General features: G+C 33.4%; 4 protein-coding genes across 4 annotated transcripts in view; 3 read left to right on the top strand and 1 right to left on the bottom strand.

Moving 5' to 3' along the window:
- Window positions 1-13,258, top strand: part of LOC117230867 — a 223,942-nt gene extending 210,684 nt beyond the window's left edge. The window contains exons 8-12 of the mRNA XM_033488747.1: window positions 975-1,135; window positions 2,238-2,798; window positions 9,825-9,985; window positions 10,732-10,881; window positions 11,513-13,258. Of these exons, the coding sequence (XP_033344638.1) occupies window positions 975-1,135; window positions 2,238-2,798; window positions 9,825-9,985; window positions 10,732-10,881; window positions 11,513-11,632 (1,153 nt within the window). The 3' untranslated portion in view covers window positions 11,633-13,258. The remainder of the gene's footprint in view (window positions 1-974; window positions 1,136-2,237; window positions 2,799-9,824; window positions 9,986-10,731; window positions 10,882-11,512) is intronic.
- Window positions 13,259-15,830: 2,572 nt separating this feature from the next.
- LOC117230880 (E3 ubiquitin-protein ligase RAD18-like) lies at window positions 15,831-19,154 on the bottom strand. Its single transcript, XM_033488774.1, has 7 exons — window positions 18,885-19,154; window positions 18,731-18,809; window positions 18,101-18,644; window positions 17,772-18,030; window positions 17,621-17,681; window positions 16,805-17,548; window positions 15,831-16,229 (listed from the first exon to the last, which is right to left on the bottom strand). Exons 1-7 carry the CDS (start codon window positions 18,927-18,929, stop codon window positions 15,856-15,858), a joined length of 2,106 nt encoding a protein of 701 aa, XP_033344665.1. The 5' UTR covers window positions 18,930-19,154; the 3' UTR covers window positions 15,831-15,855.
- A 178-nt stretch (window positions 19,155-19,332) lies between these two features.
- Window positions 19,333-20,179, top strand: LOC117230893. The gene is made up of 3 exons (XM_033488801.1): window positions 19,333-19,476; window positions 19,583-19,742; window positions 19,977-20,179. The coding sequence occupies exons 1-3, from the start codon at window positions 19,463-19,465 to the stop codon at window positions 20,145-20,147; spliced, it is 345 nt and encodes a 114-aa protein (XP_033344692.1). The 5' UTR covers window positions 19,333-19,462; the 3' UTR covers window positions 20,148-20,179.
- A 350-nt stretch (window positions 20,180-20,529) lies between these two features.
- Window positions 20,530-24,204, top strand: LOC117230874 (splicing factor 3A subunit 1). Its single transcript, XM_033488760.1, has 11 exons — window positions 20,530-20,722; window positions 21,182-21,512; window positions 21,595-21,754; window positions 21,836-22,117; window positions 22,210-22,320; window positions 22,398-22,569; window positions 22,628-23,311; window positions 23,388-23,449; window positions 23,561-23,668; window positions 23,746-23,919; window positions 24,010-24,204. The coding sequence occupies exons 1-11, from the start codon at window positions 20,608-20,610 to the stop codon at window positions 24,109-24,111; spliced, it is 2,301 nt and encodes a 766-aa protein (XP_033344651.1). The 5' UTR covers window positions 20,530-20,607; the 3' UTR covers window positions 24,112-24,204.
- The last annotated feature ends 32 nt before the right edge of the window (window positions 24,205-24,236 follow it).

Below are 24,236 nucleotides of genomic sequence, written 5' to 3'. Positions count from 1 at the left end.
TCTAGTTTGTCGAATACTTTCATTTCTTTGATTAAAGTTTTTTATAATTGAAAGTACTCAAATACTATAGTTCCAAAATCTCTCCACTAGATTGTAGTAGTAAAGTGAAAATTCACACACTACTCTCAGATACGAGTGGTCTATAGTTAAAAGTTAACGAGCTAAATCCAAAAGCTGTTCATAATTTGGCAACATTCTCATATTATCATAACCAGTAACGTATCTGTGTTGGCAAGTACGACATAAAACAGTATATTTTACATATTAAACGAAATGGAAATTAATAAAAATCGATCAGTGAATTAGTAGAACTTTTTTACTTACTTTTATCTCTTAATCTTATTAATTCAATTGATTAAAGTATTTAAAAGGCACGTAAATATATATTTCACGACATTGATATTCCCAACATATGAGTATAAAAATTATTATATTACTTACTTCAGAAGATGGAAGTTTAAAACACGAAATGTAAGAGAAACTGAAAGGCAACGTATTTTCATAAGATTAGTATTTTATTGAATGATGTACGATATACGACGTTCCTTTCAATGACTGTTCTTCATATATCTCGTAATTCCACTGAATAATTTCTCCAGGTTTCCATTAAACTCAATTCCTAAAACGATCTGTTAAAAATCAGAATAAAAAATAGCTGTATTTGAGATTACGTTCAGCTAAAGATTATACGCATCAAATTTTAGAATTGTGTTGCTTTTCAAAAGTTCACAATGAATCGTTTTCTTCCCAATCTCATCAAATATTTCTCAGAACTCGGTATCAGCAGACATAAATGTCCGTACTTCCCTATCATATTTTTTGTAATATTATACGTATATGTGAGAACGAAACTGTTACGAAGATTATTTCCTTAAAAATAAATGATTGTCTAACCATATTACTCTGATAGCGTTTCAAACTTTCTCTACACGTTAACGTTACTTTGTGGTCTGATTATATTTTGTAACTTGCAGACAGGAAGCCGTAGACATGCTGTGTGATCTAGCAGTTCGGAAGTTATCACCAGGTACATCAAGTGGGTCGAGCTGCAAGCAATCATCTGGAGCATCTTGCAACTCTCCAAGAAGACTTCGTCGTCTTGCCACGCGTACGCCTACTGCCGATAATGATCAAGGTATATCGTTTTCTCGCATAACTGCATTTATTTGATTGAACCGTATCTATTGGAACGAAATTAATGTCCGATTAACGTTTTAAAAACTATCGTTAAAGAAAATCGCTCAATTGATCGTGAGATTTCGTCTTGATACATTTCTGTATTTTGAAAATCAATAAGGTCAAATAAATGTAACTTTTATTATCATTATGTTCAATGTTAAATGAAATACAGGGAAGTTATTTTTTTCAGACGTCATAAATAACATTGAGATGGTATTACTATGATCATAATGTTAGAACAAAATTTGCATAGCGTAAAATTTCAGCCATGATAGTCCTGAAGAGTTAAATAAACTGACGACAATTGAATACACTGATCCGAACATGAATTTCTATGTTCTAAATGAACGACAAATCATAGACAGAGGAAAAAATTACAGAATTCCAATTATGGAGCTACTTAAGATTTGAATTCGTATGAAAAAAGAAGAAAATAAAATTTCAGGGCAATTTTTTTTATTTATATATGTATATTAGGTACTCAAAGATGATAACACAGATGGATTTCATTTCTTGAAATACGATTAAATTAGGAGAAAAATAAATGTATACGTATAAACGTGTAAAATAAATAACTTTGTTATTTGTAAATAACTGTTACATTTTCTATATTCGAAATGATCGAAAAAGAAACAATTTATGTCGTTGTAAAATACAAATATTTTTCTAATATGGAATAATTAATTCTTCAGCATCGAATGCTTCTAACGCGTTATTGAAGATTTTGACACGGTGTACCAGAAACGTCATTTAACATCGAGGGATTAAAGTAACCGTTATATAGATGCAATCGATATTTCTCTGATTGAAACTGGAATCCATCTGAAACATCTCGATCATTCGCCAAACCTTTCTTCGCTAAAAATCATATCAAAGTTCGTACCGTATCGAATAAAAAGAAGAAAGTCAATACGCCCTATGTGCGGAATAGGAAAGAACGCGCAGAGCGAAAGTGCTCATCAACATAAAAAAAAAAGGGAAAAAGCTCGATCCATCGGGCAGCTCCATCCAATAACTGAAAAAGCATGGTCTAAGGGAGATGATATCCATCCTTGCAGAAACTCTGGAGAAGCATCCGAGCGTGTACACGACATCGACGGCCAGCCAGGCAGAGACATCCGATTCCGACCAGTGCTCGATCAGGACGCAGATAACGAATTCCCAGCCAAACACACCTGGAACTGACATAATCGATCCGCCACCGTTGTACGACGTTTGCGATTCCAGCGATTCCTCCAAGACACCGGCGCGTCCGAGTTTCCTCGATCTGTCCGCGCCTCAAGGGAAGCCACATTTTCAGTTTTGCAACTTGGACTCGGATCTCGATTATCCTGGCGGCGTGGAAGCGATCATCGTGGAGGATGAACTTGGAAACAAGGCAACCGAGACCGATTACGAGCGTCTCGAACCGAACGTATTGTCCAGCAACGAACACGACAGCGATTTGCCCTCGGAGCCAGCTTCGATGCCACCGTTGCTCTCCTCGACGAGCAGTTCGAGCGCAGCAGCATTCAGCTACAAAAACCCGGCTTATCAGAGCGCCAATCCTGCCTGCGGCGCCGGCATTGACACCGTGGCGAAAAACAAGGCTACACACTCCAGTGATCAGGATATACCAGGTTCCTAAATTTTCTCATGAGACGGGAATTTTTCTAAACGAGGTGACTGGAATTGGTGTGCGAATGTTAAGAATTTGCTTTTGATTGCTCGGTAGATTTACCTTCTTGGTAGGTTTGCGATAGGTTCGCGCTTGGAAAAAATGTTTAACTTCTTATTAGGAATTAGGAAATTAACACTAGAACTACCGAAGCAGTGAACATAACAGAATGGCAACAAATTTGTTATTTTTCCGATTACTAAAAATGTGTAGGAAAAATGTTGATGTTCAGTTTTATTAAAACAAAAACTAATTACATATATGTGCTTATTTATTTTCGTCATATCGCCTTAATTCTAGTTATTTATGTACGTATATCGTATTTAGGTAAAATAAAGGTCGTTGGTTCTAATGTTAATGAAATTCTTTATAACTGCGTGATAGGTGAGTCTATATTTCACGTAATTCGGCCGATATTTTCATAAGAATCAATGAAATTCTTTATATGTGTGTAAAAGAAGGTGGACCCTTTATGACACAATTTGTAAATGTGACATCCAGTCAATAACGAAAACTAATGAAATTAAGAAAGTGAGTCTATCAATATATTTCGATATGGAAAAAAATATGGGAAAATTACCATTGACAGATATTATTAAATAGTAAATTCACACAGCAGTTCCAGTCATCTCGATTTTAATAGCGTAGTTTGATCAAGCAAAGTGATGTAAATTTCAAGGCAAATTTTTAAAAATAATGTTTGTAACATTATCCTTAGTAAAGCGTAAATACGATATTTATGAAAAATTTATAAGCGCAAAAATTTGCAGATTACGCATAATATGAAATATTTAATAATATTTAGCAGATTCAAAAAAAAAGAGTAAAAAAAATTATACACCATAAAATAACGAGGATCAACGAATTAGCCTCCTTTCTATTTATCTATTTGAATATGCGCTTGAAACTCCACTTTTGTTCATGCAAAGACTAGCTTTGATAGTATTTTCTACTAGTTAAGTTCGTTTGTTCATTGATACAATGGGAGGATAGAATCGGTGTGGCTTTGTTGATTAAAGGGGATTTATTGAATGTTCCTGTTAAAAGGATTAGGAGAACAATTGATTCGATTGCAATACTCAGTCCTTCATATTGATTCAAAGGATGCTGGATCGATTTCATTTAAAAATAGATGAAGCTCAAATTAAATTGATGAAACTAAATTGATAAAAGATAAATTCTTTCATTAGATATATCTTGTTTACCGCTTCCAGTTTCTTTCTTTCTTCGAGATAAGAAGGTGGAAATAAAGCATTGAAACAATTCTTGAAACACACTTCGATATTATCAAAGAAAAGATTTTTTTCACGATGAACGCTTACAGTAACAAATTAACCTTTGAACACAGATTAAGAAAATTCTCCGTGATTACTTGTAAAGCGAACGAACTTACCAATTTCAATGATGCTGAAACATGTTGTCAAGGTCAATGTTCTGAACAACTTTTCTCTAGACACGTTACGGTCGCTTTATAGTTCCCGAGACATACATAAGCGAAAGATTCTGTTTCGACGACGATATCACGGTTCTAAAAATCAAATAGTCGCTTCTTCCAATATCACGGCTACGATGTTCCTAATTTCAAATGACGATAATACAGATAATACAGAGCTTGATGTGAATTGAATCTGTCTTATTATTTTATATCTGAGCTTATTACACAGTAGCGTTATCGGGCGTCTCTCGACCGCGCGATCGACCGAATGATTATCTAATCCAAATCGAAACCATTGATTGTTCTTTCTTACCTGGGTTGAAAATGATTATCGAAGATGAACTAGGTTGGCTCGTATGAAAGTACGAATACCACGAGATGACTTCTTCTGTGCCACAATGAAGCGTAATCGTAACGTACATCAAACCGAAGCTTTTTACGACTATTTCGGAAAAAAAATATCCAAAGCCGAGTAGCACGAACAGAGAGAAATTATTCAGAATGTTGATTTTATCAATATATTTCAAGGTCATTGAAATCGATGAGATCGTCCACTTTGTAAATAATTATCGAGTTCTCCGCCTGAGTAATTTAAATTCCCATATAGATATCTTAATGCTCATCGGTCGTTAATTTTATTTCGATATATGTATCTAATTATTCATTTCGGTGTAATTTATTTCACTGTAATTACTCGATATCAAATAATTAACAATGAGAATAAATTTAATATGAAAATCATCGAACGGACTATTTCAACAGAACGTCCAATTAAAAAATACAAATCACAACTTAAACGAGAAGTATCAACTTTTAAGCGGATTACAAGGAATTGCGGCAACGAGTTTATTATCTTATCTTCCAGTATAGTACGAACGTGCAATATCTTCTTACAACTATATCGTGTTACCTTGATTTCGTATACAACATTCACAATCAGTTCAGTCACTTGCACGCGATCAGTTCACTCAATAATTGTTCAATACCTTTATTCCAGATCGTGACCAGTTAAATCATTCGTTATCCCATTGTCTGGCATTTTTCTTTTTATTTATATATACAAATAATCGATATATAGGTTGATTATTGTGCGAAAAATTTGCGACGTGAAAGTGCGACATGAAAGATCACACACACGAATAATTTAATTTTCAACGAAGGAATATAGGTCAGTCTACTGTGTCAATAGTGATTATATTACATTTCATTCACATTGAAATTTAACTAATAATTCATTAATTAAGTGATTTATATATATACACATATATAAACGCAATTTTCGTGAAAAAGTCTTTACATATTTCTTCTTACTTTTTACTATTAACAAGGTGTTTCCTCTGCAAGAAACAAACATGTGCAGATTTTCGTGAATAATTGTACGACGCTCGGTTTAATCAAGAAGCTATTTTACGTGAGCATTTTGAACGATTCTTCTCGATAATTGTAACCGCACTTTTAATTTCCCATGTGCATTGTGTTCCCAGTAACCGAGTGTGTCGCAAACGCGGTTGTTTCCGAAGGGTAATTTAGCTAATTGTAACGTGCCGATCGGTCGAAGCTCATCTGAAGGAATTTTCGCAACCCCTACCTAATCACGCACGGAAATGCAGTGAGTGTCACTCGCGTCCGTATTCTCGTCCATTTTCTCGCATTTGGGGAAAACCAGTCAGGATGCATATTTTCCAAGCTTCCGTTTTCGGCCTTGCTGGACGTCCGGTCGAGCCAAACACAGTCGTATCGTTTAATCAGTCGAACGATCGGTTGACAGTCTTGGCCGAGCTTCCTATTTTCGAATCGAGTTCGATTCTTAGTAATCGTAGAGTCAAGTATCGTTGTGACCATTCGTAACGATCCTTCGTGATTCTTGTCTCAGCGATCGGAGACGATTCGAAATCCTCTTATCGTTCGGAGAAGAACAGCCCTTGGTGTCGTTGACAGTTCATCGTTCATTCAACTGCCACTCTCTCTCGCGAATCCAAGATTAATTGGGCGTGCAACAAGTACAGCACAGTGTAATCGACATGGAACACGCGCACTTAAATCTTTTTCGATTCTTCGAGTCGAATCCTCGTCTAAGAAGAGGCAGAATGTCTGGCACATCACAAACAACCGGACACAATCGAGGAAAGCATAAGGAGGAACAAGGCGACCATCCTTCTTCGTTTCGTTCGTAATTAACGCGCGTATTTTTCGGTTCGGAAGCGTCTCTGTGCTTGTATAACACTGTCGTCGTCGACCAACGCGTTCACGAACTTAAAAACAAGCGGCGCGTATGCAAACATTCGTCGACGTGTCTGTCGGAAATCGACCGAAAATCAACTAGATTACGTTGGGTAACGCGTTCTTGAACACGATCCACTCGCACCGAGACTCGAACAACATTCAGAAGTTGAACTATCTTCGTCTGTCTCTATCTGGTAAGGCGAAATCGGCAGTCGAGTCCTGTGGCATCAACAAGGACGATTTTAAAGCAACCTGAGAGCGGTTGCTTAAGAAATACAATAACAACACGCGCTTGTTCTTCGCCACGTCGCGTTATTAACGACAGCTCATCGAAGTCGATCCGCGATCACGTCCGATCGTTGCGTTTATTGGGACGCCCAGGGATAACACACAAGGAACAACCTGCTGCCAACATCACGATGAACAACAAGACGAACCAGAAAACGCGAAAAATCTGGAAGCGAGTGATGGCTTATTGCGATAAAGTTGAACGAGGTATTCAGGAACGCGTCATACTGTCGCAAACAGCAATTCGATTCGAAAGCCGCGAGTTCGATTCGAAAGCAGTTCGCGCCGCGATCACGCACATTCAGGTGTAGGGGCAAGTATCTCGAAGAATCGCGCGTCAACGAGCAACGACGCAAGAGGACAAACGTGGTGGATTCCTACGTTCGCGCTAAGAAGCGAAAAATACACGCGGATGTCGTCGTTGCCACGGCAGACTTCCATGATGCGCGTTTACGTGACAATTCCGAACGTTACATCGTCGCATTATCGTTCAACGAGAAGAGGAACCAGCTGGCAGAATCGCGAACACGTGCCCCGCATCGATTATTCCTCTTGCTCGAACGAAATCTCAATGACGATCCGAAATTGAACGCAGCTATGTACTGTGCGTTGCTAGAACATGGCGTAGGGGCAAGGGGAACACTGTTCTGTATTGTTTATCGTCAGACCTGGTCTGTACTGCTTTGTTTGTACGTGTGTCACTTTCGACCAATACACGTGCTTATTTTTACGATTGTGTCGAATCTGTACGAAACAACCAATCAGTCCCGCATTCCCTACGCTAGTCATCTTTTCAGCAACGCACAGTAGCAGCGATCGACGAGCGAGCTTTCTATCTACCGCGTCACATGCTTTGCAAACCTTCGAGCTCGATAACGAAGATTCGAATAGTTTTCGATGGCTCGGCAAAATCGAATAGCTGTCCGTCGTTAAGTAACGTATTAATGACCGGTCCGGCGCTACGAGAATACTTTGTGTTGCCTTCGCTTTGCTCCTTCAATTCATCGTATGAGCGTTGACGAAAGAGAGAAGATGTGTCGCCAATTCCTCGTTCGTTCGTATCACCGCGCTCAAAAGAATCGTCGTGGGATATGTCGTAACGCCTTTTCTTCGACTTAAACGAAACTTCATCGGAGATTCCGCAAGGGCGATAAGATTCGGAGATTCTTCATCGTCGATGAAATCTCGTGCCGCTTCGTGGCAACCTTCATCGCCTCACTTCGGTAGCACATAGAAAATCGTCGTCAAGTTGTTCGTCGAACACCACTGGAAGCGCGTTATGGATATTCGTTCACGGTAAGAAAAATTCAGCACGTTCGCGATCGAAATCGAGTCGATATTAAACTCTCATCCATTATCTCCTCTCTCCTCCGATTCCAACGATCCTGTCGCATTAACCCTGGGTCACCTTTCGATCGGTAATTCGCTTACGAGATTAGCGCAGATCGATTCCCGCGCTTTACCTGCCAATCATCGCAAATCGCATTGACAACACATCCAGAAGGTAAAGCAGTTCTACCCGAGACATATAATATACAAGAAGCACGTACATCATCTGGACGTTCGACAGAAGTGAACCATAAAGAAACACTGTACTGGAGTGAGAATAGTATTGTCGTGCTAAAAAAAGACGATCTTGCGTCACTGTGCTGGCAATTAGGAAGCGTGGAGCAAACGGTATCACCCACGCCGTCACGGTTCGCGTCATCAACGACGTCTACAAGAGAAACTTGAAACAGTTAGCGCTTCTTCCCATGCAAGATAAAGCATACGGTTAATCGCACGCTTCACACAGGATCTATCGGTATCGGTCAAGTAACCCTCCAAATGAAACACACTCGATTTTTCCTTGTTCCATTGTCCTTGTTGTTGCTCTATGCAACATCAAACGAATGGACCACCGAGGCGTAGCAGACATCAAGAGGACACTGTTCAATGGACATTGGAGCCAGCATAGATAACGTCATGGATCATCGTATCAGCTCCCCGAAGACTTCATTATCAGCGCATCAGTCGTTATCGTTTACATCGACAAGTCACCCAACGCGGAGACCACGTTACGATCGAAGGATCAAGGACAAAGGCGTGAGGGTATTCCAGCGTAGCTTTTATGACGCTCGCTTTCGCGGACAGGAAGCTATTTTAGAGTCGGGACGTTAGCACTTCGGGATGTTACACAACTATTCGCTTCGGCAATTGCAACAGTGTTTACTTTTAATGTTTCATGTCCACCGTGTTTTCAATAGTCGGGTGGTTATTTCCGAAGGGTAATTTAGCTAATTGTAAGGGTCCGGCCGGTCGGAGCTCACCCGGAAGAATTTCCGTGACCTTTGCCTAATTAAATTCGAACCCTCGCGTTCGTCCACGCGTCGCTCACCCTCTTCCGGCCCAGGGTCACGCATGGGAGTGCAGCGAGCAATTCCCAGCGAACGAGCATGCTGCTTGACCTTTTTCTTGCGTTTGGTGGAAACCAATCAGCGTGCATATTTCCGGCTTCCGTTTTACGCCTTACTGGACGTCCGGTCGAGTACAACGTTCATCACGAACGTTCAAATCGCCAATATCATCTGCGCCAGTCATAGAGCAAGAATTTAGTCGTTTAGTCTGTCAGTAATCGGAGAGACAGTCTCGTACGAGCTTCTCAACGGCGAACGTCTTCTCCATCAACTGTGGAGTATGAATCGTTTCAGTTTCTCGGCTTTCGGAGAGAACACCTCTTAGCGTCGTTGACAGATCATCGTCATTCGTTCGACCGTCGCTCTTCCTTATGTATCAGTTAGCCGAGTTCAATTCGGCGGCTAACAAGTACAGCGCAGTGTCATCGGCACCGGACACGCGCGTGTACACGAGGTACTTACTTTAAAAAGCAATTTAACGTAGGTCGCTTTTGCTGTTTTTGTAAAAAGTGCGCGATTATTCCATTTCAAATGCAACTGAATCAAACGATAACTTACACAACTGCAACCGATTCGAAAATCGAAATCCATCGTTTAATGTAAACTTTACGTCGCGCGTTGTGACTTAATTTTATGTGCGATGCAGGGAAAATCTTGGGAGCAGAAGATCCCGGCGGCAGCAAGGGTTTGTTGAAGTGGAAAGGCGTGATGTTCGCTCCAGATGATGGAATAGATAAAACTGAAAACAAAGAGGAGAAGCCCACGAGCGCAGCTGCCCGCATTAAAAATGTTGAGCAAGGAAGTGAGGTAAGGTTCTCGTTCAACGAATCGCAGCGAAGCATAATTGATATTGAGTCTATTTATTTGCGAGTCAAATATGTTATATTATGTTACTCTGTTATTGAATGAAAAACTCAGGGAAAAATATTAAGTGTCGAGATATCTTGTTTGAAACAAGTATAGATAAAATTAAACTAAAAAAATCTGTATGTTTCTAGGCATTCAAACGCATTGGGTATTTTAAACGCTCATGAAGAGTCTTAAATGTAACACTATCGATGTAAATGATTTCTGTTTATCGTAACTGTTTAGCGTAGCTTGTTTGAAGCATTATTTCACAATTTGAAGCTCAATAACGTATACATAAGATAGCTTTTGAAATATTTGATTATTCCTTTTCAAATTTTGCAACTTGAATTTTTCTTTCCAAGATAAAATAGCAGGCCCTAAATAAATATACAGAATGTCCCGTTCTATAAATAAATACTTGAACTTAATTCACTCTTAATTAATGATTTGTAATTTTTTGAATATTATCAATAAAATATCATTATTATGTGTAGAACAGGGTATATAATTAAAAGATTGTGATTCTTCGAAATATTAAAAATCTATTTTTAACAGATAATATGCCGAAAGTAATAAATTCGGAACTGCTTAATTTTTATTTCTTTCTAAATTCCTATTTCTTTTTTTTTTCTTTTTATAAGGAAATTTAACATTTATAGTCAAAATTCGTATATTAGTCGCAACGATAATTATCGTTCTTAAAGGTGTTCATGGTAGAGCTGACACGTGGTTGGAATAGTCGACTGGGATTCAGCTTGCAACCGGAAGGAAACCGTACAGTTATATCAGTGGTGCACCCTGACAGCGTTGCAGCTAAGGATGGTAGACTAAAACAAGGAGATGTGCTTATGATGGTAATATCGCTACTAATTAGCGTTTCATTTTCTACTTTAATATGTACCTTCTTCTTCTAACTGAACATAAATATGCTAACGAAAAGACATGGAATAATTGAAAAAGTCTAAATGATGTTTCCCACTAACTTGTACTTTAAATTCAAATTACTTTTCACAATCTATATGGAATATTGCAATTAATTGAGCCATGAGGTGACAATTTCTTAGTGTAAGAAGATTATTCCGTAAATCTAATTTTCAAAGTTTATTATGTACACGTATCATGTATACGTAAGAGCTCTGAAATTAAAAATTAAATTTATATAACTGTGTAAACACAGTTCTTTGTGTTAATAATAGTCATAATGAACAATTGCTTCTTTAAATTATGATCTTCCTTGTTTATTGGAAATAAAGTAATAAAAACGTATCATTCAACAAAAGATAAATAGTAAGTGCGTACGATAACAATAAGAACAGTGATAAAATTACAAAAGAAATGACGTTATTCCTGGAAAATATATATTGTTGCAAAAGTCTATTGTGACTAAGATTTTGCACGTTCGACAAATTAATTCTATTATTCTCGCTTAAAACGTATTATACGTTATTGTTCATATATTATTCATCAGTTGCTCTTCTGCTTCAGGTGAATGACGAAAGCGTGGAACACATGACAACAGCTGATATAATAGATCTGTTGCGCAAAATAAGGGGCTCCATTGGTATCACGGTGATGAGACGAAGCAAACGAGAAAACTCAACGTGACGCTAATCAGATGCATAACCGAAAAACCTGATATTTAAAAGCTAGAAGAAAAAGAAGAAACTTTTATGTCCATCACGACGCATCTTTTATTTTTCATTTTCAAAAGTAACATCCAACTTACGAACGAAATATCATGACAAAGGTCAATTCCTCCGACTTCGTTTCAATATGAATGTTATTCGCTCATTAAAAGACAATTCATTCGTTAATATTTATAAATGTAAATGAAGTCGACGCGCGTTGGTCGAGTGCAATATATAAATTTCACTGTGAACAAAATTGTAAATATAATACACGAAAATCGAAGCCTTAGATGAAACTACATTTTCAGACGTAAGACAGTCCACGCGATTAGTGCGAATTGCATTCGTAGTAACGCTCCATCAGATACTTAAATCTAATTAGCGTATATTTCAGAAGATACATTGTTAACGTAGGTCGGAATAATAACAAGATATCCAGTGTGGTTTATCCTTCGAAACGAACATCCTTAGAGTTCATTTAACATAATAAGACTGCTTTGAGAGTTTTAGAATGTGGCGAAGATAAAGGAGAAGTAAAATGTTTGCCATATAGATATTTATTTGAAAAATACGAAAATATGATAGGACTCTTTATTTTTCCGTAATCCTTTAAAAACTAGACACCGTGTTTGAATATACACAATTGGCCATCGCTATTGTAAGAGCAGGATAATATTTTTGTAAAGCTTTTGCTCTGGACGAATACGTCTCTGTCCTTCAGAGGATTTGAAACCATAAAAGAAGTTCTATGTATTATCGTAAAAACTTTATATATTTATACATCTTGTATGAATATCGCAGAGAGACTATTTAAAATATTTCAAACTTTAATGAAAGTTGTTCTAATGTCATGGAAAAACACTTTTGTTGAAAATTAACTGATATAGAAATTATGCCAATTGGCTTAAATTTTATAAGGAAAGATTCTCGTTGCTACGTTTATCGATCTCTTAGATAAAATAAATACACGTTTCTACAAGTTCGTTAACGGTGAGAAGCCTTTAAATATAATATCGTTAAACGGTTAAAATCAAAATTCGGAGGTCCTGTTATTCGGATTTTTTAACGTGTCAGTTAAAAATTTCAATGGGGCGATTAAAATGCACGGTTTCGAATCCTACATTCATTAAAAGTTAACAGATTCGTCGACACGATATAATTGCTTCTTGACAATCCGACGATTGTCCGCTGTAATTAAACGAGAATTTTCTTGAATTCTAAGAAAATGTTACAATGTGATTCATCGTGATAATTTTTTGGAGAAAACAATAAATATATTAATAAGAAGAGATTCTATGATAAATATTCTAATTAGTAGTAAAATATTCCTTTAATCGTGTATACAATTTCTTCGATTAATGTGCACAAAACGCGCTTCTGTGCACTATCTGTAAAAGAACGATCAGAATTCCTCGGAACTTGAATGAAAGCAATCATTTCAAACGTAATAGAGGGAAGAAACAAATCAAACTGGGTAATCAAAGAGTCAATCAAACCATCACGAAAAATATATGACGATACATATAAAGAAAGTAAGTTGTTCATCGCGTCGTTGAACCATCGCACCCATGTAAATAACTGTAACATAGTTTTATCTTACGTTCCCAAAGTTTAAAAACGACAAGATGCAACTCAAACATTTCTAACATATCGTTGCAGATTAGACCGCATACCTGCACGTGCTTGCAAAGCGCAACATGAGAGATGCTTGCAGTGACAAAATACACTCGCAACTAACATATCACATTTTCTTTCGAATAACGTGTGCCCAATAAATAATTTCCTGTACATATAATGTTATAAATATTACACGCGTATAATGTAAATAAAATCGATGTATTATTTGGAAGAAAATGTGACATTTATTGTGTAAATGTTAGGCTGCAACAACATTGTTAACTAATGTTTCTCGATGAAACGATACTATTCGTGTGTATTAACTAATGATAAAAAGAAACTGTATGGAATACAACCGTTAATCTTATTGTATTTAAGTCCTGTATAATAGAAGTTACTTAGGGCTGTTTCAATTTTAGAGCCATGCTCTAGATAGTAGCTCACGCAAACGACGTAATAAAACGCTTTTGCTTGACGCGGCAGAAAAGCGCATAAGCTTCCCACGATACGTGAATTGTAAAACTTCACTTTCCAAAACTTGATATTTTTAAGCAATCGAAAAAGCTTTTGTGTGCGCTTCACACTATGCAGCTGTTTCTTTTTTTCATTTATCAAGCAACATTTATCGAACAACATAATATCAGACATCGTTCTACATTAAATGGTATTAAGCGATATGAACTTAAACTATTGATCCTACTTTAAAACGGCATAATCCTATGCTCCATGAAGTTTATTTTCTTAAAAATAAACTTATAGATATTTATACTTAAAAATAAATTTATTATTTCAACTTTATATAATTTCCTAAATCGATCTTTATGTTATCATTAATTTACATGTTTACAAAAAGTTTTACTAAAAAATAAAAAAAAAAATTAAAATTTCTTTCAATCAATTTTTATTGTGTTATTAAGTAAAAGAAAATCAAGTTATAAATCTCTTGTATATTTAGAAATATTCTTCTTGTATATACATGTACATTTGTTATGTTCTTTAAAAATATGTATTATGGATTTCTATACACAGGGAAACGAAACGTGCTTGTAGTATATTTAGGAGTGTAGTAAACGTTGAGTAACTACCTCGCCTGATGCCATACCATACAGCAGTGGTTCTCAAACATTTTATGCGTAACCGTCAAAAAATCAATCACAAAAATCAATAAACTACTCAATAGTATAGTATACAATATTACCAGAATCTCTAACAATCTAAACTTATAACTTTGTTAGAAAATAATAAGACAATGAAAATATTAAAAAAAAAAAGTTATTTTTGAAATATTAAAGTATATGAAACAGAGTAAATTACATATAAAAAAAAGATATATGATAATTTTAAAATGCAAGTCAAAAAAGTTATATGATATATATTACAATGTAGCTTATTCGCTGAATTAAAGAATATATTAATAGTTTGTTGATAAAGCTACATGTAATGGAACATAAAATAATTAACTATATCTAAGCAGAATGTTATTAGATATAATATTTATAAAAATGAAATTTATAAAAACACGAAGTTCACAAATATTAAAATTTTGACTTCGCAAAAAATAGTTTCAGAAACACTGCCAAATATGAATAACATTTAATGTCGAAGGATATATAACTATTAGCGCAACCCATTTAAAACCCTTAAAGAAAATTTCATTCCTATTAATGTTGCGCTTATATTTATTTAGGAGAAAAAAACAATACATATACACATATAAGATTCAATGTAATAAATAAATCATCATCATCATAAAATTATAACAGTATCTTTACGAAAGAATTAAAAATAAAGTGTTTCATGAATGTGATAGTTGTTCCACTAGAATATTAGAAGCTTTTAAAGTTCTATTATGTAGAAAAGAAACTATATTAGAAAATATATACATAAAATGTACATAAGATTATATGTATAAATGATACCAAAGTGTATGAGAAATAAAATACATAACAAAGACACATATTTTATGCGTAAACAATATCAAAGACAGCTATTTTAGTGTTAAGTAAGTTAGGCTTCTTATATTATTGTTAATATCTATACAAAGGTGGGATGTAAAATTTTATGTGGTTGTCATCATTTTACCATTGTTGATCCCTTTCTGATCAAAATACTGTAATATATTCAATAAAATTTGGTGTCTTTGATAAATAATTTTGTATTTTTTCCAATATACTTATTTGTGCTAAATCATTACATCTTATGCAAGAGAAAAGGAAAGTAAAATTGTAGACGTGTATATTAAAAGATATAATAAAGTATACATGACTACTTTCTTTTATATTTAATACTAAACAGTGTAAATAAAGTATACTTGTAATTAAATATCTAATATATAATAAAGTCAAGTACAAAATAAATTAATGCAAAGAGACATCTACATTATTAGGTGTTTAAATTAATTCCTATGAAATAAATCAAAAAATACAATAATTTTGAAACTATTTACATATTCATTTTTTTTAACTTTTTGTACGTTAATAAAACTGGATATTACTTATTTTTAAATATTAAAGGCGATAAATAATGTATAAATTTACTAAATATACAATAATGAAAGTAATTTATAAAACATTTATTTTATTTTTATGATTCATTTTTTTTAAGCTTTGCTCTAGCAGATTTTCTTACGACGTTGGTATTTTCCGTAACGTTTAACAATCGTTTTCTCAATCGTGATTTATTCAATGCATATTCCATTTTTTCATCATTTAAAGCACATGAAGACTCTTCATTATTTAATTCTTTGGCCTCAATCGTGGAGCGCAGAGACGATTTTTTAACTTTTTTCATGTTATTTGACATGAGATTATTATCAGTTTGTATCAAATCGCGAGTTCTTTTTCGACTAGTACAATTTTTACTGCATTCAGGAGAAGAACTTATATTTTCTTTCTCCAAATTTGAGGGACTCATTACTTTACTATCTATAAATCCAAGGCTAGTAGAACGTAATTTTCCTGTAAGATTGTTTAGAAAATTTGTTAATATCTCAATCCATTTTCAATATGTTTCTGTTATATTCCAATATTAAATCAATGCTGACTTTTGTGTTTCAATGCTTTTAGTAATCTTTTTATATTTAAAAATTTTGATTAATATTCTATCATGAAAGGGTTCTTTTTTCACAAATATATGTTTAACACGTTCACAATCCGAGATGGAAACATACATATATCTTCATATATGCAAGCAAGCGATATGCACATCTTCCAGAAAAAATATTGCAGCAAATATAATCGGAAATATGTTTTGATTATCTTTTAATTATTTTTAAATTCAACTTATATGCAATTCAATTATTTCTTTTATGCAGGAACTTGTTACTGTTATAACAACTTGTTGGTGTTGTTATTCTATAAGCAAAAAATATATAATTTTTGGATCGATTATCTGTGATTATATTAGGGGACATGTGAATAGGCCGTATATACATGACACTACGACAGACTGTGGACGTGTTAATTTTTATACAGCATTATGAAACCACTTAATAAATAACCAATTAAACTTTTACTAAAAGCACATTACATACCATGATTAAATTTACTGTCAATACTATCATTACTTGATAAATCACATGCAATATCTTGCAAGATAGATTTTGATCTTTCATCTCCTTCTTCCTTTTGATCTGAAATGCTATCAGAATCAAGACGTTTCATACTTGTAGTAACAGACTCTGTCTGTTCCACTTCATTTTTTAAAAATGATGTCTTTCTTCTTTGTAGCAATTTCTTATATTTGGAAGTATTAGGTGAATTTTTCAAATTACTTTCTAATGTATTCTTATAAGATGAATCGTTCATTTCTGATTGTGTTGCTTTATCATGAATGGATGTATCACTAAATGCATCTGAACTGTAACTTTTCTCTGCCTCATTTATTTTCATAGATGAATAATTAAATATAGATGCTTCTTGATCATCATTTGTTTGATCATTCTCAGATTTATTACTCGAAACATTATTATTAGAAGATAATTCTATATTAAGAAATTTGTTTGGATCAATACTCGAATACATTTGTAATGGACAAGAAGTATCTGAATCAGAATCCGGAAGATATGCAGCAGAATTTGACAGCTTAAGGTCAATTTGTTCTGTATGAATCATTGAATCATCCAAATTTTCACTCATCATTTGACGTTTAGGTGAAACATCCTCATCGCGTTCTGTACTTGTCATTAACAAACTACGCCGTGCTGATGGCTTTTGTGAAGATTGTATACTTTTGATCTTATTAATTAGACTGTCAAAGCTATTTTTGTGCGTTTCCACTGATGAAAATAAAATAATCATCAAATATTATAAATATTATATGGAAAAACTTAAGAATTTAAAAAACTTACAATATTTTCTTCGTTCATCTTCTATAGCATTCTCTTCTGTGTTTTTAGTAACTTGTAATTTCTGAAATGGTAAATAATTGGATAAGTTTAATTAAAAAGCAAAAAAGTGTAGTTTTTAGACAAACGCAATAAGCTAATATAAAATATTTACATTTAGAAAAAATGTTTTGTTAACTTTTTTTTCTAGGTTCTCTTCATCTTCACATTGTTTTACTAATTCTGTGACTGATCGTGGATTTAGTTTATCACATTCTGCATTATAAAGAACAATATATCTTTGTAGTCGCGTTTCCAAAGCTTTCCGATCTCCTTGTGAAGACAAACCAAATTCCTTTGCTTTCTTTTTTAATACAGCATCTTTCATTAAACTAAATACTAACTTTGGCAATGGTTTACGTTTCGATTCTATTCTATAAAAATAAAAAGTCATTACATTTTTCTAATTAAATATTTGTATACTAAACATTAGCATTTTGTTACATTTGAGGTTTCTCTTCCACAGATTCCCTTTTTAAACAATCATCAAGATGTCTGTTTATTTTTAATTCTGAAATGGTAACCTTACATACTGGACATATAACAATCTTAGTTTCTTCTGTATTTGTTATAATTGGACGTTTATTACTTTTAGGTGTAAACATTAAAGGTATTCTAGGTATTCCACTTGTACTAGGACTAGATAAATCTTTTTGTACATGTATAGATGGTGAAGTATTACTTTGAGAAGTAGGAATATTATTAATAATTTTAGTATATACAACTTTATTTTCTTGTCCATTTATATATGCACTCTTATTTTGAAGCAATGATTTTGGTGAATTAGAAACATCATTAGCTTCATTAAATTTTGTGAATTGAATCTGAATTTGTAAAGATCTTTTTAATTGATCTTTAATTTGTAAAAAGTGTGCTATAATCTCATCTAGAACTTTATTTTTCCTTAAATCCTTTTCAAAAGTTTCTGCAAAGCACGCAGGACATTGCGTTTTGTAATGTAAATACTTTCTGATACATAAAGAGCAATCTAAAATTTAAGAGAATAATAATAATGATAATAATGAATAATAAAAATCCTGTTAATATATTAAAAGTAAATAGTTTTTATCTTACAGTTATGAGAGCATGATGTCATAACAGATGTATCCATGAATTCATAGCATATTCCACAAATCAGCAAATTTTCTATATGCTGCAAGAAAAATTACTCAATACTACTTTTATTGATATTACAAAAAAATAAATTTTATGAACACAATCAATAAACCTTTAATCCTATATATTCTTGAGGCCACATCATATAAGTTTGCATACAAAACACAAAATAATTTTAAGTTTAACCTATACGATAATAATTGTAGCTACAATAAACAGCAGTTACTGATTATTTTGAAGCAACAGGTAGACAAACATACTGCTGCACATTGTCTGTCAAAAATATAAATATGATTAAGAAAGATATAAAGAATCGAACAGTCAGGAACAACTTTATCATAAAATTTTCATGTTTTAAATTTTTGTATACGTCGCAAACATATAGAAAACTATGTAAATCATAATATTAATTTTATAATTTTAATAACTGTGATTTTCACACATGAAATATTTTATACGATTAAGAAATATTTAGAATGTTAATTATTTGACATATATATGCATATATAAAAGTACGAAACAAGATATGATAGTGTATACATATATAAGTATGTACGTACTCTATATACATATATGAACTTTGGATTCAACCGGAAATTGTGAGGAGCTTTACGTAATTTTCATGTTTCTCTAACTGTAACAAACGAAAGTGTAACAGGATTATCCTGTTAAAATAATCTACATTATACAATGAATCTAACCCGGTTAGTACGTGCTGTAAGAACTAAGGATGTGGTTCTATTACGGTATTTGAATATAAATATATGTATTCAAGGAACTTGAATTTTAAGTTTGAGGTTATATCTTTAGGTTTGCCATAAAATCCACTATCGTTGGTGGTGTCGTATATTATACTTATGCGGAAGGATTGTGGTCAAAATCCGAAGAAACTGCTAAATTGTATGAAAAACTGTATGTAAATGTTGCTCCGTATGTGAAAGAAAATGTACCTGAAGAGATTACTAAGGAGGTAAAATACTAAAAGAATTAACAATAAATTCTAATTTATTGTTTGTTTAATTCTTTGGTATCAAATGGTATAATCTTCTATGCAATAGGTGTTTAGATATCTTACTTTTTGATATCCCTACTTGATGTTAAAGATATATGAATGTGCAAAGAATTAATGTTATATTTAAGATAATTTTTATATTCATAAAATGTTGGTTGTTTAAATAAATCAATACCAATAATTTTTTTTTAGTGGGCTCAACTACCAAGTGTATCATGTATTACAAGCTTCATGAAATCATCTTGGAACAAGGGTGTTATGATCAGTATGGAATTCATCTCTAATATACCAACACATACTTGTAATGGTGCTACTAATCTATATGAAACTGTGCAAAAGTACATACAAGACCTTAATCTTTAAGGTTAATAGAAACAAAATTAATTTTTATGTAATATTGTTAGTATCATTCTATGTTCTTTAGATAAACATTATATAATTGATATTTATAAATAAGAAAATTGTTATTTATTTTTTTGTATACTATCTTGTTTGTTTAGATATATATAATTTTAATGAAAATACACCGACATAAATAATAAATTGAATTTTTAATTTGCTTCATGCAATTAAAGGAAAATTAATTATTTAAACATATCACTATTATATGTATTTACATTTAAATCGTATTAACAAAATTTACATACAAATGTTGCATGCAGTAGCTATTTTCCTGTATTAATGGAAATGCAGCTTTAATTTATTCAATAAAGCGCAATGCATTTACGTTGGCAGCACTGTGTTACGTTCTAGGAGTGTGTACATAAATGACACGAAGCATTAAATTTTCTAAAATTAAGTGAACAAAAATATATTACGCAGCATGCCTGCACAGGAAGTTGCTGTTATACAACCACCAGCAACCGAGAATGAAGAAAATACGGCACCATCATCTCAACCGATCGTGGGTATTATTTACCCTCCACCGGAAGTTAGAAGTATGATTTTACAATATTTTTTAATAAGACAATACAATGCAACATTCATTTTTAATTGACTTCTTAACAATGTTTTAGAATGATCACGTTAACATTTGTTTGTACATTTATTGCATATTGAAGTAATAATAAAAAATGTTGGTTGTAATATATTAATTCATGTATTGTATGTTATTAGTAAATTATTACATTACTTATCTTTAATTTTGCTATACATAAGTTTCTCTATATTTTAATGTTATGTACTTTCATTGTAAAAGAGAAATAAAATTTAGGAGTTTATCTTGATTGTATTAATTTGTTATCTTTTAGTTATTTGTGAATGTTTCTAAAATTTCAAATATATTATATTAAGTATAATAATAATTTGCTATATTTATATATGATTTTACATTTTACAACAATTATTTTTTGCCTATTCGTTGATGTACATATAATCTTCCTTATGTAAAATTTCAGATATTGTTGATAAAACCGCTAGTTTCGTGGCCAGAAATGGACCAGAATTTGAATCAAGAATCAGACAAAACGAATTGGGAAATCCAAAGTTTAATTTCTTAAATTTTGGTGATCCTTACCATGCGTATTATCAGCATAAAGTAAAGGAATTTAAGGAAGGAAAAGGTCAAGAACCTACTATAGGGACAGGGCCTGGAAAAACAGTTAATCTTGCTGCTCATCAAAAGCAGCAAGAAATTTTGAAACAAGTTGAACAACCATTTATTCCACGAGATACTCCTGCAGAATTTGAATTTATTGCTGATCCACCTTCTATTTCAGCTTTAGATCTGTATGTGACTCAATTAAATTCTTCATCTTTCATGTAATTATATAATAGTATATTTTACAAAATATATGTGATTTTATTTTAGGGATATTGTAAAATTAACAGCACAATTTGTAGCCCGTAATGGTCGTCAATTTTTGACTAATTTGATGAATAGAGAACAAAGAAACTTCCAGTTTGATTTTCTACGTCCACAACATTCTTTGTTTCAGTATTTTACAAAACTCTTGGAACAATATACTAAGGTAGTACAAAATTTCATTTTTTTTCTAATTGAAATCTATAATTAGATCTATTCTTGAATTTAAGTTAATTTAAATTTACAGGTATTAATTCCACCTAAAGATTTATTACCACGACTACGTGATGAAGCCTTTAATATGGATAAAATTTTAGAGCAAGTTAAATATCGTGCTGAGTGGTTAAAGTATCAAGAAGCTCAAAGACGCAAAGAAGAGGAGGAATTGGAACGTGAAAGGGTTGCATATGCACAAATTGATTGGCATGATTTTGTTGTAGTCGAAACTGTTGATTACCAACAATTTGAAGTTGGTAATTTCCCAGCACCAACAACGCCAGATGAAGTTGGTGCTCGAGTACTTATGCAGGTAACATAATTCTATTAATTCTATGTCACAGTGAAATATCTTAATAAAATTACAAGCATTTCTGTTTTTCTAATAATTTTTTTAATTTCTAGGAAAGAATAGAGGAAGGTGAAGATGTAGAAATGCAAATTGATAGTGAAGGAGAGGATGAAATGCAAAGTCGTACAGAAGGAGAAAAAGATCGCGCGAAAGACAACAATCAAGTAAATATTTTATTCATTTAATAATATAAAAAAAAGTAACTAACACTTTCATATTAATAACATATGTGTATTTTAAGGTACAAGATATGGAAGAGGATTCGAGCGATGAAGATGATGTATCACCTCCGGGTGATACTCATAAATCGAAAGAACCAAAACCACGCGATAGTAATAATATGCAACCTCCACCTTTGCCACCAACTCCAGGAAATGTTGTAGTAAAGAAAGGATATGATCCTAAACAACATTGTAGGTGAAAAAATGTTATATATATAAGTACAAAATTAAAGTATGCCTATTTTTACAGCAATTAAAACTGCACGTCCTGCTGCTCCTGATGAATACTTGATATCTCCAATCACTGGAGAACGTATACCCGCAAGTAAAGTCCAGGAGCATATGCGAATTGGATTATTGGATCCGCGTTGGGTTGAACAAAGAGACAAGCATCTTGACAAATTGGCTCAGGAGACAGTATTTGCACCTGGTACAGCTATTGAAGCCAGCTTGAAACAACTTGCTGAGAGACGAACCGATATTTTCGGTGTCGGTGATGAAGAAACTGCAATCGGTAAAAAGATTGGAGAAGAAGATAAAAAGAAAGATGACAAAGTCACATGGGATGGACACACATCAAGTGTTGAAGCAGCGACGAGGGCTGCTAGAGCGAATATTACTTTGGAAGAACAAATTCATCAGATTCATAAAGTTAAAGGACTTCTTCCGGACGAAGAGAAAGAAAAGATTGGTCCGAAACCTGCTAATCGTGCAGCTGAACTGTCACATATGGCAGCAGCTGCTTCGAAACCTCAAGCTACATTAAAAGCACCACCTAAACCACCAGCTCCAAAGCCAGTACCGGTACCAACGCAACCACCACCACCTCCTACTATGAGCATGCCTACTATGGGTATTCCTCAGCCAATGATGCCGCAAGCACCGATGATGATGATGGCCCCTATGCCTCCGATTCGACCACCACCGCTTATGAGTGAGTAATTTTTATACAAAATAATAATATTATAGATTGATTATAAATTAAATATTTTTATTTTGTCTATTTCTAGCGCCAGCAATGTCGCCATTTATGCCGACACCACCGCCGATGCAGCCACCAATGGCATCTGCTGTAAGTATTTGTGAAGTAAAATAATGTTTAAGTAGTTCAAAGGTAGCACTATCTACTACCTAAAAGTAAAAATATTTTATGTACGTATGTTTATCTTACTATTGTTTCCAGATTGGATTAAAACATACTGCTGAACCTATGGAGGAGGAACCTCAAACTAAGAAACTTAGAACGGAAGATTCATTGATACCAGAACAACAATTCTTAGCTAGAAATAAGGTATTTTATCAACAATTATGGTTTCTATACATTCAAGGATTATTATATGCATTAAAACATACATTTTATTTTTTCAGGGGCCTGTACAACTAAATATTGCTGTACCAATGATGACAGAAAAAGCAGAATGGAAGTTAAATGGTCAAACATTGAATATTACTTTGCAATTAAGTGATACCGTGGCGACAATGAAAGCTCTTATTCACGAGCAAACTGGCATGCCACCTGGCAAGCAGAAGTTACAGTACGAGGTATTATATGAACGATTTAAGCTATATAAGATTATCTATATTTATAAAAAATATTTTTAGTTTCATATATAATGATTATTTTTTTTTCAGGGAATGTTTTTCAAAGATAGTAATACTCTTGCATATTACAATTTGACATCTGGTAATGTAATTAACCTTTTACCAAAGGAAAGAGGTGGCAGGAAAAAATAAAAAGAGAAATATATAACTATACCTTGAAACTTTCATATTATTGTGTAATAATCAATTTATTTCATATTAAAAACTTAAAGATAGATTTCTATAGATTAAGAAATACTATCACTTTAAACAAATAA

Source organism: Bombus vosnesenskii, unplaced genomic scaffold (genome assembly GCF_011952255.1).
Source record: "Bombus vosnesenskii isolate JDL3184/JDL3185 unplaced genomic scaffold, Bvos_JDL3184-5_v1.1 scf7180000013263, whole genome shotgun sequence".
In the NCBI taxonomy this organism is placed as follows: Eukaryota; Metazoa; Arthropoda; class Insecta; order Hymenoptera; family Apidae; genus Bombus; species Bombus vosnesenskii.
Note: the sequence above shows the minus strand (reverse complement) of the source record. Positions and strands in the feature narration are given on the sequence as shown.

Coding starts and splice junctions, on each gene's coding strand:
- LOC117230880 (XM_033488774.1), bottom strand. CDS start 18,929: ATGCAAACTTATATGATGTGGCCTCAAGAATATATAGGATTAAAG. Junction 17,682..17,771: donor ACAAAACATTTTTTCTAAAT/GTAAATATTTTA, acceptor TTACCATTTCAG/AAATTACAAGTTACTAAAAA. Junction 17,549..17,620: donor AGATGAACGAAGAAAATATT/GTAAGTTTTTTA, acceptor TATTTTCATCAG/TGGAAACGCACAAAAATAGC.
- LOC117230893 (XM_033488801.1), top strand. Junction 19,743..19,976: donor CTGAAGAGATTACTAAGGAG/GTAAAATACTAA, acceptor ATTTTTTTTTAG/TGGGCTCAACTACCAAGTGT.
- LOC117230874 (XM_033488760.1), top strand. CDS start 20,608: ATGCCTGCACAGGAAGTTGCTGTTATACAACCACCAGCAACCGAGAAT. Junction 20,723..21,181: donor CCCTCCACCGGAAGTTAGAA/GTATGATTTTAC, acceptor GTAAAATTTCAG/ATATTGTTGATAAAACCGCT. Junction 21,513..21,594: donor TCTATTTCAGCTTTAGATCT/GTATGTGACTCA, acceptor ATTTTATTTTAG/GGATATTGTAAAATTAACAG.